This window comes from Sitodiplosis mosellana, unplaced genomic scaffold (genome assembly GCF_009176505.1).
Source record: "Sitodiplosis mosellana isolate CC-2019 unplaced genomic scaffold, AAFC_SMos_1.0 Smas_scaffold_6226, whole genome shotgun sequence".
Taxonomy (NCBI): domain Eukaryota; kingdom Metazoa; phylum Arthropoda; class Insecta; order Diptera; family Cecidomyiidae; genus Sitodiplosis; species Sitodiplosis mosellana.
Window position 1 is genome coordinate 4,401,352 of NW_022601467.1, and position 16,686 is coordinate 4,418,037.

Genomic DNA, 16,686 nt, shown 5'->3' on the forward strand with positions numbered 1-16,686 from the left:
TTGTTTTGAGCGCTTAACAATAACTAAGGCCATCAGATGGAGGGGAATGCTGGGAATTTCATCGAAACTCAATACCATTACCGGCTAGATTTCACAATTCCTCGAAGAAAATAATAACACAAACAGAATTGTTAATAGAAATGTTTTAGTTTTTTATGTTATATATGATATAGGCGCATCTTGCCCTGTAGAACCGTTCTGATTGTAATCTCTATTCAACATATGGATGTTCGATTTTTATTTCAGATGAATTTTCAACTTAGCGAGCGTTTAAACAGTGTAGAATGAATTATACGACTCAAGCGTAGTAGCTGTTTAGCGTATATTGAATCAATTGGTATCTTTTGGGTATATTAATCAAGATGTCTATGATGTTTAAGCAAAGAATTTGTGAATCATTTCTGAGACACATTTCACTAAATCATTTATGATTCGAAATCTTTTCATTGTACAGTATTTTTATTTCGAAGTCATTTTTTGAAAGAAAAAAAAACTGCCTTTTCGTTTCATTTGAGCATTAAAATGTCATTTTTTCAGTACACCTCAAGCCTTTTAAGCGTATAACTATCTTTATTTCATTGAATTAGGCCAGTTCAAAAAATATATTCGATAAAAAAAATTGTAGGTAACAAATTTACTGACTCTTCAATGGTCATAATGGCTATTTTATAAATGCGAAATATGGTTTCAGTAGCAGTCGGCATCGTGTTGTTCGTGTGCTTGTAGTGAGTACGACATGTCGTTCAGGAGCGAAGAGAAGCTCTCAGTTTGGGCAAGCCATTCGGTTCTCGTTTGGAGTAAATGATTCAAATCGGTTGTTTTGATGGTGTCTAAGAATATTTCCGGCGTTATTTTGCGCAAACATTTAAAATATTCCGCATTCTCTTCTGTTTTATTGGATTCATCGTCTGCATCCACGTTCATTTGATTTTCATATGCTTTTGATAGTAGATTAATATCTTGTGCCGAGACGATCGCTTGAATGACATCATCTGAATTGGGTAAATCACCCTTTGAATCATTCGCTGTAGTTGAAATACTGGCGTCTTTCGATTTATTTTCTGTGGTATCCATTGCGATATCTTTTGAAGTGGTAGGTGTGCCTGCACTTGTTGATGAATCATTCGATATCGATCGGGTGGAACTGAAATGATTGTCGCGCACTTCTTCCCAGTAATTGTATTTATCGAGAAATTCGGTTAATGATCTAATAACACTAACGCCCTTCTTTACCACTAATAAATCGTCTTGATCCTCTAAACTCGCTAATAAAACACCTAAACAACCAAATGTAGACAGTTTTACCAACACCTTAGTCAATCGCAATGTGATTTCCTTTTGTGTTAGCATAACAATTTTCTTATTTTCCTTTGAAAATGTCACCGATGGGAACGTTCCATCGATAACTCCCTGATACTGTAACTGCCGTTTGATGACACAATGCCAAAATTCGATTGCCTTCACTTTGACCTCCCAGAACAGATCATGGGTGGCGGCAACGGAAAGCGCTTCATAAATCGTCTCCAATTGATTGGACGGAACCTTTTGATTCTCATAAATGCATGTGATCAACGAAACCGCTTCCTTTCGAACAACACCTTCGAATTCGGTTTTTGCTATTTCGATCAAATATGTCTGCAAGGAGAAAACAAGATATTTGTTAATTTCTTGAATAAATCCAACGAGGATCCTGCAGGATGATAAATTTGAAAACAAAAAAACTTACGATTAAATCAAGAGATGAGAAGCATTGCTCCCAAAACATATTGACTGGAACCATTTGTGAAATACAGCTCAATGCCGATGCGCGCACATAATATTCACTATCATTTTTCGCTATATCTACGACAAGCGGACACAATCCATTGCTTAGAATGTGCTCTTGGAATGCAGGGAATTCTGAAATGGACCGAATTAGTGTTTTTGGTTTATTTTTGTTAAACTCAAATATGGGTATTATTATTATCAATATCTATGGGCGAGATTGAGATTGGTGTGTGTTTTTTTGCATTGGAAAAACTAGTTTGTTTTCAAGCGGTGAATCAATCTTGAAACGTTTTTTTTACTCCAACAGATATGCGTTTATTGGCTACAGTTTGATAAGACCAACAATTTTTGCGAAAACGCCGATTCAATATTTCTCATCATTAAAATGAAAATCTTGGCACATATAAAATTCATTAAAAACAACATAAACTACTCTCATTCTCATAGCTATAACTCGATACTCACTTATTAACGATATGTTTGCTATTGATGTTAACAGTTCCAAAACACTGTCTCTGACTTCCCAGTTACTGTCGTGTAATCGTTTCACAATCATTGGTCCTAGCTTCTGCATATCCGAACCAGAAAGTGTATCAACTAGTAGTGCCAAATTTGGGGCCATAAAATGTTCAACCGATAGTTGTGCTAACTTCAGTGCTTCGACTGCCAACTATAAATTCCAAAATCCCAAATAATCATTATTTTCGATTCAAAAAAAAAATAAAATACGTAAATTAGAAAAAAAAAATAATTTCTCTTACCCTCGGTGACAAATTGGGATCTTCAATGGAGTACAACATGCAATTGAGCAGGCCAACCGATTCATAAGAGTCTTTCCACGTGATACGGTATTTCTTAACTATCGAATAGAGTCCGGTTAAAACGGCCGACATAAACGTTGGCCTCGCAAACAACGCCAGCGTTTTATTGGACTGTTCACCTCTGAACACTCCTTTGATGATATGGCACAATGCTTGAAATACGATGACTGCTCGATCGCGATGCAAAATGTGAATTATCGATAGTATTCCCCGAATTGCTTTGCTGGCCAAATCATACAGATCCACATTGCCGTCGGTCACCGAATTTCGAAATGAATAGCAAATTCGCAGTGTGTGCTCAGTGGAAATGTGGAACAATTTCATGACATAATCATCTAGTAGCTCTGGATAACAATTATCGCCGTATTGAAACATAACACTGATAAGTGGCAGTATTTGAAAGAGAATCACTTGATTCTCGAATTTAGTCAATTGATTGCCGAGAATAATTTCTTCGGGCACACGATCGCCCATAATTTTCCACATCGCATAATAGAGACGTGAACCATTTAGCAGCGCTTCATTTTGATTACGCAAAATGCATATTTTGGAAAAGTTCAAAAAAGTCAGACCAAAATCATTGAAGTCAATCACTGAAATGGGTGTATTGTCCGGAATTTCGTTGGCATTTAATTTATCGACCAACAGCCCAAAGTTCACATAAATCAAACATTGTGTGATTCGATCGAATAGTGTGTGATCATGTGTCATGTCGAACAGTTTCCATAGATTCACTTGACTTTTTGTGGTTTTGATAATGTGATGTGCGATTGATGATTTTTGATTGAGTTGAATGTAACGCTCTAGCACGGTGCAAATGATATTGATGGATGGCGTAACTTTGTGCTGTAAATCACAGCTATCGACACACACATTTCCCTTTTCGCTGCTAAACACATTCTCCGTAATGGGTCTGGAAATTTCGACGATAACATCTAAGCATAGATTCTCGTCGTTGGCTATGCGAAATAAAAATTCAGTGATGAACTCCTTGGCACGGCGCACCACATAAATGGTTTGATCTTCAATGCAATAGCTTATTGCTTGCTTCCATGCCAATTCAGTTTTTAGCCATTCAACGCCGTCATCATGCTTCAACATCGACTGATACAATGCGATCAACGCTAACTTTGCCGACGGAGTTTGCAGATCGCTCGATTCATTTAAACCATTTTGAATACTAAAACAGAAAATTGATTAAATCCATTTAGTTTCTGGTATCTGGTGTGTCATTCTCATTTTTACGTACCTACTGTACACGTTCCGTTGTTTCAGTCTCAAAAAGTGTTCTGGATTTTCCGTCAGCAAGCCGATGAGTTGACAGGTAAATGCCAAACCGTTCACACTCTTCGTATGTTCACCGAATATCTTCGATACCGATCTTTCGATCCATTCAAACGTAAATTCATCCGTCAATAATGCAGAATAGTCTAAATAGAAATAATGGATCCAATGGTCAAGTCATCACAACAAATAATTTTTATTTGTCGCTAAATTATTCATTTCTTTGATTCTAAGGCTATTCGGTAGGAAAAAAATCAAATGAACAAAGAACAAAGGAATTGGTAATCACCTTTTCCATTCTTTCCCGATATGTGTGAGATGAACATGTCAAGGTAAACATCGTTCATAACATGGTAATTTTGTTGGATGAGCGCATTGAGAACGGTCTTGTATTTATCGCCGATATCAAGTGGTACCTCACTTTCTGATGTCATTGCGGTAACACACTGAATTCGAATTCATGAAACAAATTTACACTCGATTTTAGCCAATTAAGCCGACCGACCGCTGCAACAATCTACTTGAATTTGCAACTTGAATTGGGATTTTCACTTAACAGGATATTTATACACACTTGATGTGAAAAATCACTAAACTGATAAGGCTTGGAATATTGTTCTTTACTTTTTTACAACGATTAATAAAGAAGCTTCATGTACAAATACAACTTGTTTTTTTCCGTCTTCGTTTGAATGGTTGACAATTGCGACAATGATGACAGTTCTCGAAATCAAATCAACAGGCGCATTTTGATGATGCAAAACGATGATGCGTTTTCAAATCTCTTCGACAGTGTTGAAATATTGCAGGCAATTCGGATTTCATCACCAATGTGTATTACCATACACCACCTGAATGGTTTTGTTTTAATCATATGTTCCTACAAAACGATATGAAACTAAAGCACACAACTTCGTGCCGTAGACAATATTCCATTTTGACATTTACCGTGTGCGCTCTCACACACCACCTTATCATCGACATCGACGTTGTTGTTTTTTTTGCTCATTCCCTTGTGCTTGTGTTGCCTGTGCCAGTGAGTGTGTGTGCGCGCCTGAGAGTGTCTGTGTTGCTTTTTCCCATTCGTATTATTATGACAATAACAAATGACAAGACGATTAATGCCCTATAAATTAAAAGTGACCAAATACACATAAGTCGATGCAATATTTTTCGTTCATTATTGTTGTTTATTAAATTTTTATTTTGTAATTGAATTAAGTTTAGTTGATCGTACAAAGCGTATATTTAGGCAAAAACAATGGAAAGTAGTCGTGAAAATTCATTTTGGAAACACAATGGTCGATTGGTACCGGGTCGTCCAAGTCCGAAAAAAGAAAACAAATTGCTGGCAAAAAGTGTAAAGGGTCCAATTGGTTCAACATCATTTCAAGACTTTCAGAATTCGGTGCGTGACGCTTGGGATATTGGTGACGATGAATTTTGTATTGTGTCGGAAATGAGCAGTAAGTGCGAAGCTGTACTCAATTTCTTCTTCTTTTTATTTCCACAATTTTATGTTCGCATTCGAAATCTCCGCATTTCGAAAACGACGACACGCCATAGTTTATTTTTAACAAGTGTGCAGAGAAGCAAAAAGCACGAGAAGCAAAGTGAAATTAATTCAAGTTGTGAATATGTTTTTGTTTTTCTTTTAGATGCGAAAATCTCGAAAAAAGTGTCACAATCGGCCGCCTTGAGTGTCATTAAAACGCATAAAAATTTCATTGGAATCCATCAAAGCAGTGATAACAATGCCCAAAAGGGGGCTGGTTCAGTGTCAACGACGGCGACGGCGCCAGCAGTGACAGCAGCGGCAGCAGCAGCTGCGACCAGCGCCAATTCTCAAGTCAAACCACCACCAGAACGATCTGATGAATGTAGTGATAATTCGGAAGGGTGTCATCAAATGTCATCGAATGTTGTTGCATCGGATGCCCGAAATGTGGCCAAATCATCTTCGTCAGAATCGATTCGACCAAAATTGCGGTACATGAACTCGTTTCCAGGTCGTCCGCAATTGCAAAAATTTTCAACGCAATTGTCGTCACGTGACGTGGAGTACGAATCAAAAATTGAGAAATTCAAAGCATTACTCGACGATCCGCAGCTGAATTTACGTGATTTAAAAGAGCTCAGCTGGTCGGGTATACCGAAAAAAATGCGCGCTGTCACATGGCGCCTACTGTCGGGCTATGTGCCAACGTCATTTGAACGCCGCAACTCAATTTTAGAACACAAACGACTGAACTATTTAAATTTAGTTGAACAATATTTTCGCGTTGAGAGCAGGGACGAGGCGCAACAAGAAACATTCCGTCAAATACACATTGATATGCCACGTATGAATCCACATATCCGACTATTTCAGCAAACACTCGTACAGGAAATGTTCGAACGCATTCTATTCATTTGGGCTATACGGCATCCAGCATCTGGCTATGTGCAAGGCATCAACGATTTAGTAACACCATTTTTCATCGTATTTCTGCAAGAAGCGCTTGAATCCGTCGATCTAAGTTAGTTGTTGTTATTTTTGTTGCTTTCGTTCATTTTCTGTCAATCGCAATCGGAACATTCCGTTTGCATATGGCATTTTAGCCTATATGAACAGAAAAACAATCATTTATTACATTTAATTTTCTCTCTCTTTCTCATTTCTTGTATGTTCTGCTAATTTTCTGCGGCTGCAAATGCTTCGACTGCCATCATCTTGTTCTATGCATTGTAATTCTCTTTTAGTCGTTGAACTTGATACATTCAAATTGGACACGCTGTCGAAAGAGCAATTAAATATTATCGAAGCCGATTCTTTCTGGTGCTTATCAAAATTTCTCGACTGTATTCAGGACAATTACATATTTGCACAGCTGGGAATACAGGCCAAAGTGAATCAATTAAAAGAGTTGATACAACGAATCGACGGTTTGTGTGCTTCGTTTTCTCTCTCTCTCTCTCTCTCTCTCTTTCAAGATTTGTTTTCATTGTTGTTTTTTGATGTTGTTGTTGTTGTTATGGTTGAATCGTTTACAAAAATCGATTAGAAAACATGAATAGAAATAAGAAAGAAAAAAAAAACAAGAGGTTTTCTCTCTATGTTTCCGCACCAATAAGACATATATATTCATTTATTGATCTAACAGGAACCCTTCACAATCACTTACAATCGCATGGTGTTGACTATTTACAATTTTCGTTCCGCTGGATGAATAATCTCCTAACCAGAGAACTGCCATTACATTCAACCATCCGTCTATGGGACACATATTTAGCCGAATCAGACGGTTTCGCAGTATTTCAATTGTACGTTTGTGCGGCATTTTTGCTACATTGGCGAGAGCAACTACTCAAGGAGACCGAATTCCAGGTGAATATTTTCATATAAATACGTAAAACACAATGTCACTATTGAAGGAAGAAATAAAAAACAAAACAAATATCTTTCGATCAATTAGCAATAAATTTCTTATGTCTGTTCATTTCGAATAGGGTTTGATGTTGTTGCTGCAGAATTTGCCCACACAAAATTGGAATGACTCGTATATTGGTATTCTAGTTGCCGAAGCATATCGTTTAAAATTCACATATGCTGATGCTCCGAAACATTTCGAGGGCAAAAGCTGATATGGTGGACACATGACGCAAACGTTTTTTTATTAAATAAAACAACAACAATTACAAACAAGAAGAAAAAAAAGAAGAAGAAAAGAAACTGAAAATTTTACAACAGAGTTTAATATTTCACGTCGGAAACCAATTTGGAATTAATTTTAATAAATTCAATAAAGATTAGTTATACAAAATGATTTGTCTCATTGAATCTCGTGCGATTTAAATTTTGTTGTTGTTGTTGTTATTTCAATTGTAATAGCGGACTGGAATTTAGATGATGAACACGTTGAATGATTGCGGTATTAATTCGCATGCAAAATTCCAACTTCTTTCATGGTCCATTGGGCGAACGCGCCTATTTACTCACCATTGCTCGCTTATTCCGGAAACATTATGTGTGCTGATTCAATGAAAAAATTCATTTCAAATTCATTATTTATCCATGATTTTAATTTGTAATTTTCTTTTAGCAACGTGTTGTTATTGTACAATTATTGTTATAATGCTCTTGCTTGATTTTTGTGTTTTATATTTTTTTTCTCTCTCTTTTTTCGCTTTTACTCCAAATTGACAACGCTCGAAGTATCCATATGGCTGATCAATGTACGCATAAATGACATCTCTTTGCGAGCATTTTCCAATATAACCTTTGGATCTTGTGATGTGCATCGTAAACAATTTGGTGCAAACACCATCGCAAGGTTTGATGAGTCCATTTTTGTGCACGCAACTATGTCGGGCTGAGAAAATTGTTGCAAGAAGTATACTAAATAAGTTAGTACCTAATAAGAATGAAAGGGAAAGAAAGACATGTCGTAAACAAAATATAATTAGAGACGGCGTCACTATGTTTGCAATAAAATGTGCCATGAAATACCAATTTATTAAGTGGTGGTAATCGATTAACGATTGCCGCTGCCGTTTCAGGATCCTCTGTTGCAACGCACTCTTCGTATAATTCATCCGGTATCAACGGGTCATAAAGTTCACGATACCAAAGTTTCAGTAGACTTGCTGGCGCGTGTGCATCTGTCAAAACGCATGAATCAATTAGTTTATGCGAAAATCGGGGATGAATTCACAATTGAAAATTCAAAATTGCTTTTTTCACTTTCTTTTCACTTACCCATTGTACTCTTATGCTCAGGAACATCCCACCGATCTAAACGTGCCTTCCAATAGGCAACCTCGTCCACATCAGCCGATACACGAAATATACCTTCTGTTTGTGTTCCGTTTAATAGTAAAACCTTTGAACCAATGAATGACACACGATGTTAGTTTTCGGATTTAAACAATTTTAATCATTTTGGGTTTACCTGTTGCGAAAGTGTCACTTGAATCCATGGCAATTTACGATATGGGAAGCGATCTTTTTGCAATTCCATCACTTCGTCTAATGTATTGCCAAACATACTCTTGCGAATAATTTGCTCCTGTTGAAACAAAAATTTTATTTTTTTATTCTCGTAAAGAAAATGTTCAATAAATTTCTAATAAAATGCTGTCTTCATCAAACTTACTCTTGATTGTTCGATTTCATCTTCGTTTGGTTTCTTGGCCTGTTTTTTACCATTGCTACCGATTCGTTCGAGTCGTCGACAAGCTACAGTTGCATAATGTGACACTTGTACGTGTATTGGCCATTTTCCAACTTCCGGAAAAGTTGTGGCAAAAGTTGGATCTCGGTGACGATTCATGTAGCTAAATCGGAGAGGGAGAGACAGAAAACAACAATGTAATTCATTGAATCGAATGCCTAGTGTTGATTCATTGGCAAACAGATGTATAAGCATACTTGAGTAGAGCTGGTTGAAAAGTGGGCGATGGTGGTAAAAATGACAAGCAAATCGCAAGCAATTCCCAGCCTCTGATGAGCGAACCACGAATATGATTTTCGGTTGTTTGGCGACACAATTGAATGTACAGTTCATCGCGGAGCGGCGGTTGTGCCAATGCTGTTGTTATGATATCCATCGCGACCGAATTGAGTGACATTCCGTCTCGTGCCTTACGGTCACCCATATAAATTTGTATCAATTTAAACATTTCCGTTGCCATTTTCTTGGTCGCTTTGTCTCTAGACACCGCCAACATGGGCCGACTGATTGAGTCTGGTGTCCAGCTCAGCATATCGCGTATCGACGATTTCTTTCGGAACAAACCCTTCGAGTGTAGGTTCAAATTATCTTGGGCAAACTTTTCAATATTGCATTCCTTCATGATCGGAAGTGTTGGCGGTAGTTTGCTTGGCATTGCTTTTGTAACATTTGGTAGATTAGCGTATGGCTGCGAGAATTGCGGTTGAGTTTTTTGATAATTGGCAACATCTGAGAAAAGAGAAAATAGAAAAGTTTTGCAAGTTGAAAATGTTGTTGATCTTTGGGGAACTGGGTTTAATTGCGTGCGATTGTTTTTTTTTCTTTTCGATTTTTTGCACAGAAACATGTTGATAGAGAATATTGAACCTGATTCTGGTTGTGACTTTTTTGATTGTTGCGATTGAGTAGTGCCGGTTTTTGATTGAGTTTGGTGTGGCTGGGGTTTTGGTTGTGGTTGTTGACTTGGCTGGCTTTTTTGACTCTGATGCGAATTGTACGGTTGACTTTGGGGTTGCGGCTGCTGTTGAAAAAATGGATGATTTTTGATTGGACTATAGATTTGGCCGCATTCTCTTTCCAAACGATGTTCGACCTCCTCCGATCTACGATGGGCACACCGGTACAATTTCAATTAAAAATCATTTAACCCAAATATGTCGATTGACTAAATTGAAAAGCGATACATACATATTGTCCTGTTTTTGGTTTCGTTCGTATCCGATGTGTACATTGTAATAAACTTCGCCATAATCATCCATAGTGGTGCTGTAATGGTGTGCCAAGTAGTCACCTTGACTATCTGAATGATCCGAATCTTCATTGTCTGGCTCATGACCCGAAAACGAATGCTCTGATTGACTATCGGAGTGCAGCGAATCAGAATCAAGCGCATCGCCCATGTGATAGCTGCCAGACAGCTTTGCCTGCTCGATAATATAATGTTGCAGTGGGAGCAAATGTTCTTGTGTTTCCTATGGGTTGTAAATATGCAAAGTAGCAGAATTAGGTTTAGGTAAAAATGTGCAATGGTCGAAAAAGAACGGAGGCATTGATTAATGTAGGCTTACTTGATCCCAATTGCTGTATAATGGCGACATATTGTCATTGTCGTATTCGACATAATCAACATCGCTATTTGCTGAAGACTGATGCTTTTTGGCTTTGATTGATGAAGTTTTTCGATCTTGTTTCTCGGACAGTGAATTATATCGATCCATGTACTGCGTGTGGGAATTGGATTTCTAAAAGGCATTTAAAGATGGTGATGCGAATGAAAGGAAGAAAAAGACACAGAGTGAAATTTCAGTCAGTTGTTCCATTTGCGGGAGTGTATATATATATGTGTGCAAACACTTGCTACATTATTCCCAATCTGGGTTACCTCTTTTCCAGTTGAACTTTTGCCAATTGAATTTGAGTTGTAATGACTAGATGCACTGCTTTTGTTGGTTGATGTTGACGATGATGGTTTGAATAAATTATTGATTTTACTTATTGAAACAGCGGATGTACTATGCTCAATGGCCTCACTGGAAGGAGAAGTTTTATTTGGCATTTCTTTACGCATCTTTTCCAAATACCTAAAAAACAGAAAAAACCAATGCATATAATCCGTTCGTCAATAATGACAATCATTTCTAGGAGATATTTCCACGTTTGGCACGTGCCAATAGTACTATTTACCGTTCATGTTTGGAACTTTTCTCTAAACTGTTATTAGTATCTTGACTAGATTTAAATAAGTGAAATGGTTCAGCTGTACTAGATAGAGCTGTGGGCCTTGATGCTCGCAGTGTCTACAGGGAGAGAGATAAAGTGACATATTGAATGATCGAAAGGAAAAGTGTCGATAATTCAGCACAAATCAAATGCAAATATAAAAAAGTGAAAAAAGATTTAAACGACACAAATAACATTGTGTGTGTGTGTGTGTGTGAATAGTGAGAACATGACAAACAAGAATTACATTTTTCTTTGGGCTCATTGGACTATGAGGACTGGAATCACTTGAGTGCTTTTGATTAGTACAGGCTGACAAAGACTGGTTGCGCCGCTTTGACACTGGCGTATTTTCAACTGATTTGAAATATTTTTCATGCATGGAATCATCACTTGCACCACCACCATTGCCATCGATGCTACCTTTTTTAACAATATTTGTTTGCTTTGGCGTTGACATAAAACTACCCGATCGCACTAACGACACCATGGGAGAATCTGAACATCGAACAAAACGAAACGAAAAATAAATAAATAGAAAAATAATCACAATCCTCTCTGAGCTACATCACATGGAATGATACGTGTGACGGCATATTTTCACACGGAACTTTGTTCCCAGTGAGCCGAGCACTTGCTACATATAGAGCGAACCTATCCGAATATTAGAAACCACAGGTTATTACACGTAGCAAGTGCTCGGCGCACTGGGAACGAAGTTCCGTGTAAAAAAATGCCGTTACACGTATCATTCCATGTGATGGAACTCAGAGAGTCATATTCATATATATATATATATATCAAAGTACAAAGTGCATATTGAATATGGGTATAAACATATTGTGAATCGAAGGAACACGTATGAAGGGAAAGATGTGGCATACGAACTTTTGGCATAATCGAAACTTTGATGTTTTGCAATGTGACCACTTTCTCGTGCCGATGAAGATGGTGACTTCTCCGATAGCAGTTTCTTTTTGAATTGCGGTGTATTCGTTGACTGTGCACTACTCATATCCGTTGTGTGTGATGCTGAATAGGATATCGACGGTGCTTTCGAATCCGATGATAATGCTACGTGGGGAATACTGTGTGAACTGGAACTTTCTTGCATTTTTCGATAACTGAAATCAACAAAACACAATTGCTTAATACTGGAGAGAGAAAAAAGAGGAAAAAATATCGAATCAAATGTTATGGGTGTGACTCACGTATTGTCTGCTAGGTGCTTGGATCGTTGATCCATGCGTAAGCTGCCGCTATCGTGACCATGTCTGTAACTACTCGATAAACTGGAATCACTTGATTTCCCCGAGTCTAGATTCGGTTTTCCACCGTGCGATGGAGTTGAGCCTATTTTTTTTTTTTTCAAAAAAAATATTTGACAAAAACAAATTGATTTAAAATGAAATACAGACAAAAAGCGATAGTGAATAAAACTTTTGAACCAAACGTGATAAAATTGCAAATGATGTGCACAATAAAATCGAACAAAATCGATACCTTGAGCGTGCCGGCAGTAACGATGAGATTTTGTTTTGCCTGTGGAAGCAGAGTCCCCAGGAGACAGGCGACTGTAAACATAGTTTGTATTTTTTTTAAATTTTTTTTTTCAGTATTGAATGGAAAATATCGTGGTTGATTTACGGCCATAAAAAAGTACTCTCTATTGATCGGAAATAACAAATTGTTAACAAAGGTGCGGTATCAAGGCATATACAAACCTATAGCTATTGTGTCGTTCCGATATGTGAGATAGGATATCGGCGCTTCGAGATTCAGGTGCGCTCGGTGGTGGTAAAATATTTGATGTGTTGCTTGCCGAACCATGCGAACGATTTGTGTCATCGTATCGTTGATCCGTGCCATATTTCGAATTTGATGAGCCCGGAAAATCATCGCGTGCATCGTTTGGATCCGTGTTTTGTTTGAGCGTTTGCAGTTTGGCCAATGGGATTATGTCACAATTCGTTGGACGATGCCAGGCCGTCGTTTGCGACGAAACATTGTAATAGTAAAAACGTTTCGTATTTTTATCGAACAGCTCCCACCACTGTGAGTCGTCAGTTCGCTTGATATTCACTCCCTGTAACAAATGGTCAACAACAATAACAATAACAATGGAGAACAAATTGTGTCATCGGGTAAAATCGTAATTGTTTTAATTAATTGAGACCATTGCTGTAATTTCCATTCTTATTTGCAAAAATGGGTTTTTTTTTCTTCGTTATTCCATCAGATCAAAATATAGTGTGTGTGAGTGTTTCAATGAAGACGATGATGGAGAGAGAGAGAGAGAGAGAGAGACAGAGAAAAAATGCATAACGGAAGTGGAAAGGAAATACGGCTGTAAGGTCAAGGACGAAAAATGGCACTCATGTGCCGTGCAACTGCAATCATTCAATGCAACGTATGAAGGATTTCTAATTCCTCTTACCTCTGGTGGATCCCATACACATTCGCCCGTCGTTAGATTGGCATACATGTGTTCCCTCGTACGAGGTTCGATTATTTCCACCCATTCGATTCTGAAAATACAGAAAATAAATATGTAATTTGAATCATTATGCTATTAAATCATCACTCTACACTCTGTGACTAAATGGGTTCATGGATCAAAATTTTGATATCGACATGGAAATTTTCAGTTTTAGGCATATTATTGACGATAACAACCTTGATTGTCCGTGTGATAGCATTTTTTTCTCCCTATTTTTAGTTTCTTCTCTTCACTCGATATTTTCTATTTTCACTTTTTTGTTGTTTTTGTATTATTTTTTCGAAATAAATTTTTTCATTTTTCATTTGTACAAATTGATTCACATTTTTTTTAATTCTTCATCTCTCTTTAAATCGCACTTAATTTTATATCGTTGCTTCATACACACAAACACTCTGGGGCACTATATACAGATATTTCGTCGAGAGACCAAAACAACAAACTTTAAAATGCACTTTAAATTGATGGAAATTGTTCGAATGTTTGAAAATAAATCGGTTTTCTGGTTGCATCGTCGAATTTGGTTGTGTACAGAAATAAAATTGTTCGGGCAATGACAACGGTATTGCAATTTGTCGTTGAATGGGCAACGAAAAAGAAAATGCATGCAATTCCTTTTGCTTATCCATTTCACATTACGAAATGACTGACAAAACTTCCATTCCGAATATTTTAGTGTGCGCCTTTTGCCTGTGCCTATGGCAGTGCCAGTGCCTTGTGCCTTGTGCCTGTGCCTGTGTCTATCTCTCCACCGTATTCGACGTCGCCGCCGCCGTTTCTGTTGTCGTTGTCGTTGTCGACTCTTTGCGATGCATATGTTTTTCCCTAATGCGCGTTTTTGTTTGTCGATCTGCGAACAAAAACTGTACGCTGCTGGTATGAAACATATGTAGTGCTCTGCAATGGATTCAACTCTCGCATGTACTGCACGGAGAGTGTACACATGCATAATATACGGAGATAAGCGGAGAATAGTTCAGAAATGTTTTTCGTTCATTTGTGCACTCTCTGCAAACACTCACATACATGCGCACAGACACACATACACACACATCCGAACTCAAACACTCAGCCATACATAGAGTGAGGCCAGAACGCACACCGCATGAACAAAATATCCGAAAAGAACCCAAGGAACTCGTCATCAACCGCCGAGAGTAACGTTACGATAGAGAGGCAATAGGCAAAAACGGCATAACACACATATCTACATATATGAAAAAAAAAGTGTGTTTTTTTCATGTACGGCACGAAGAAGAATATTTACATCCGATTATTTTGAAATGACAAAATGACGACAGAAGAAATGTAAAATAAAGAAGTAGAGAGACATGCAGCATATTTATGAAGCAAAGAGATCGAGCAAGTCAGCACGAGAGAGAGAAAGACACACACAAAAGTGTGTTTCTTTACCCCATTTGCCGATGCACTTCAACCGAGTTCGAGCCAAACCGAAGTAGCTCCGCTCCGCTCTTTTCTGATACTTGATTGCATTACAATACTTGCACGATGTATGTAGGCAATACCAAAATGCGAATGAATGGCAGCAGCAGCAGCAGCAGTAGAACCAGCGACAGCGGCAACGGCAATGGCAATGTTGGAGCAAGCAAGCACCGACGAATGCTATTGTCTTATGGCGCATTGTCAATCGCAACGGATGCGATTTAATTAAATCCTCATGTGCCTATTTTCTTTTGATTTCTGGAATCGCAACGACAAATCCGTGTGCGAAACATCCTCACAAATGAATCACCGACCAAAATTCTCAGAAAATTCTTTAAACCGTAGCAAATGTCAAGCGCGTTCATTCCGCTTCCGAAATATTGGTTTATGTTGTTCATACGTCACGCCCAATTTTTTTATTTTTTTTGCATTGTCTTGGGTTCTTCTCCTTTACGCTCGAAAAAATAAACATTTGATTTGTTTTTCTATTAAACACACGAAGGATTCACTGTTTGAATCACGGGTCATTGGTTTTTTGTATATACGCAAAAACACACACAGTCATCGATACACGAAATAAAATTACGGCGAGTGTCGGAAGACACAAGGCAAAATGTTCCGAAAATCTCATGTCAATTCATTTTTGTACCATGTACCGGATATACACACTCTACAATGTAATCTATACGCATATATATCGAATCTTTGATTTACCTTACTGAGGCCATTTCACTTAAATTTTACGGGTCGAAGACAGAGTAAATAAAAAACCGAACGGTACACACACACACGATAATCGATAAACAAAAAAAAAACTAAATTTTTCTTTATAAAATATATTTATATGCACTACAAACTAATCTAATTAAAAAATATAAATAAAAAAGAATACATTTTTCTTTTTGAAATGTGTGAACACTGTTTTTGTTTTGATGTCTTGTACTCTACAAATAAGAATTTATTGACTTTAAGTTGGCATTGGGCCTCAACAACCGTTTCATGTTCAGCTGCTAGCTTTCAGAACTATTTGTCTCTTCTCGTTTATTTTTTTTTTTCTTCTTCTTTTCCTTCTTCTGCTCCTTTATTTCTCTTCCCCGTTCTCTCAATTCACTCGAACTCTTTCTCTCTCGCTGTGTGTTTGTGCACGTCGAACGCATGCCCTCTCTCATTCACTCAATCACTCACTCACATTCTATTCTACACATCTATCCAACCATCTACTGGTTTCGGCTGCCTACTAGATTGCCATAGCCATTCATTCATTCATTTCACTTTCCGTTCACTGTTGCCAGAATAAGAAAAATACACACAGAATATATACATGCATGGCGTTTAATTTGTGTGCGTGAGTCACTCGGTTTGATTTTGGTTTGATGAAACCTAATCTGCACGAGTCGTGTGAGTGAGTGTGTGTGTGTGTGTGTGCGTGTGTTCGCGC

General features: G+C 37.7%; 3 protein-coding genes across 8 annotated transcripts; 1 reads left to right on the plus strand and 2 right to left on the minus strand.

Moving 5' to 3' along the window:
- Positions 1-440: 440 nt before the first annotated feature.
- On the minus strand, positions 441-4,827 carry LOC129579171 (uncharacterized). Its single transcript, XM_055468905.1, has 6 exons — positions 4,162-4,827; positions 3,838-4,018; positions 2,529-3,768; positions 2,233-2,437; positions 1,727-1,899; positions 441-1,635 (listed from the first exon to the last, which is right to left on the minus strand). Exons 1-6 carry the CDS (start codon positions 4,304-4,306, stop codon positions 688-690), a joined length of 2,892 nt encoding a protein of 963 aa, XP_055324880.1. The 5' UTR covers positions 4,307-4,827; the 3' UTR covers positions 441-687.
- A 39-nt stretch (positions 4,828-4,866) lies between these two features.
- LOC129579173 (TBC1 domain family member 22B) lies at positions 4,867-7,675 on the plus strand. The gene is made up of 5 exons (XM_055468910.1): positions 4,867-5,338; positions 5,531-6,391; positions 6,615-6,797; positions 7,016-7,239; positions 7,362-7,675. The coding sequence occupies exons 1-5, from the start codon at positions 5,134-5,136 to the stop codon at positions 7,494-7,496; spliced, it is 1,608 nt and encodes a 535-aa protein (XP_055324885.1). The 5' UTR covers positions 4,867-5,133; the 3' UTR covers positions 7,497-7,675.
- Positions 7,676-7,905: 230 nt separating this feature from the next.
- Positions 7,906-16,527, minus strand: LOC129579170 (uncharacterized). 6 transcript variants are annotated; one of them, XM_055468900.1, is made up of 19 exons: positions 15,563-16,484; positions 13,982-14,208; positions 13,743-13,833; positions 13,030-13,391; positions 12,809-12,879; positions 12,517-12,658; positions 12,194-12,429; positions 11,553-11,803; positions 11,270-11,382; positions 10,968-11,166; positions 10,654-10,827; positions 10,274-10,557; positions 9,953-10,188; positions 9,283-9,814; positions 9,008-9,188; positions 8,804-8,920; positions 8,611-8,734; positions 8,362-8,513; positions 7,906-8,266 (listed from the first exon to the last, which is right to left on the minus strand). In XM_055468900.1, exons 2-19 carry the CDS (start codon positions 14,002-14,004, stop codon positions 8,042-8,044), a joined length of 3,513 nt encoding a protein of 1,170 aa, XP_055324875.1. In that variant the 5' UTR covers positions 14,005-14,208; positions 15,563-16,484; the 3' UTR covers positions 7,906-8,041. The 6 variants fall into 6 exon arrangements, with proteins under 6 accessions (XP_055324875.1, XP_055324876.1, XP_055324878.1 ...); XM_055468901.1 differs by having other exon boundaries at positions 15,332-16,484; XM_055468903.1 differs by having other exon boundaries at positions 15,308-16,484.
- Between the last annotated feature and the right edge of the window lie 159 nt (positions 16,528-16,686).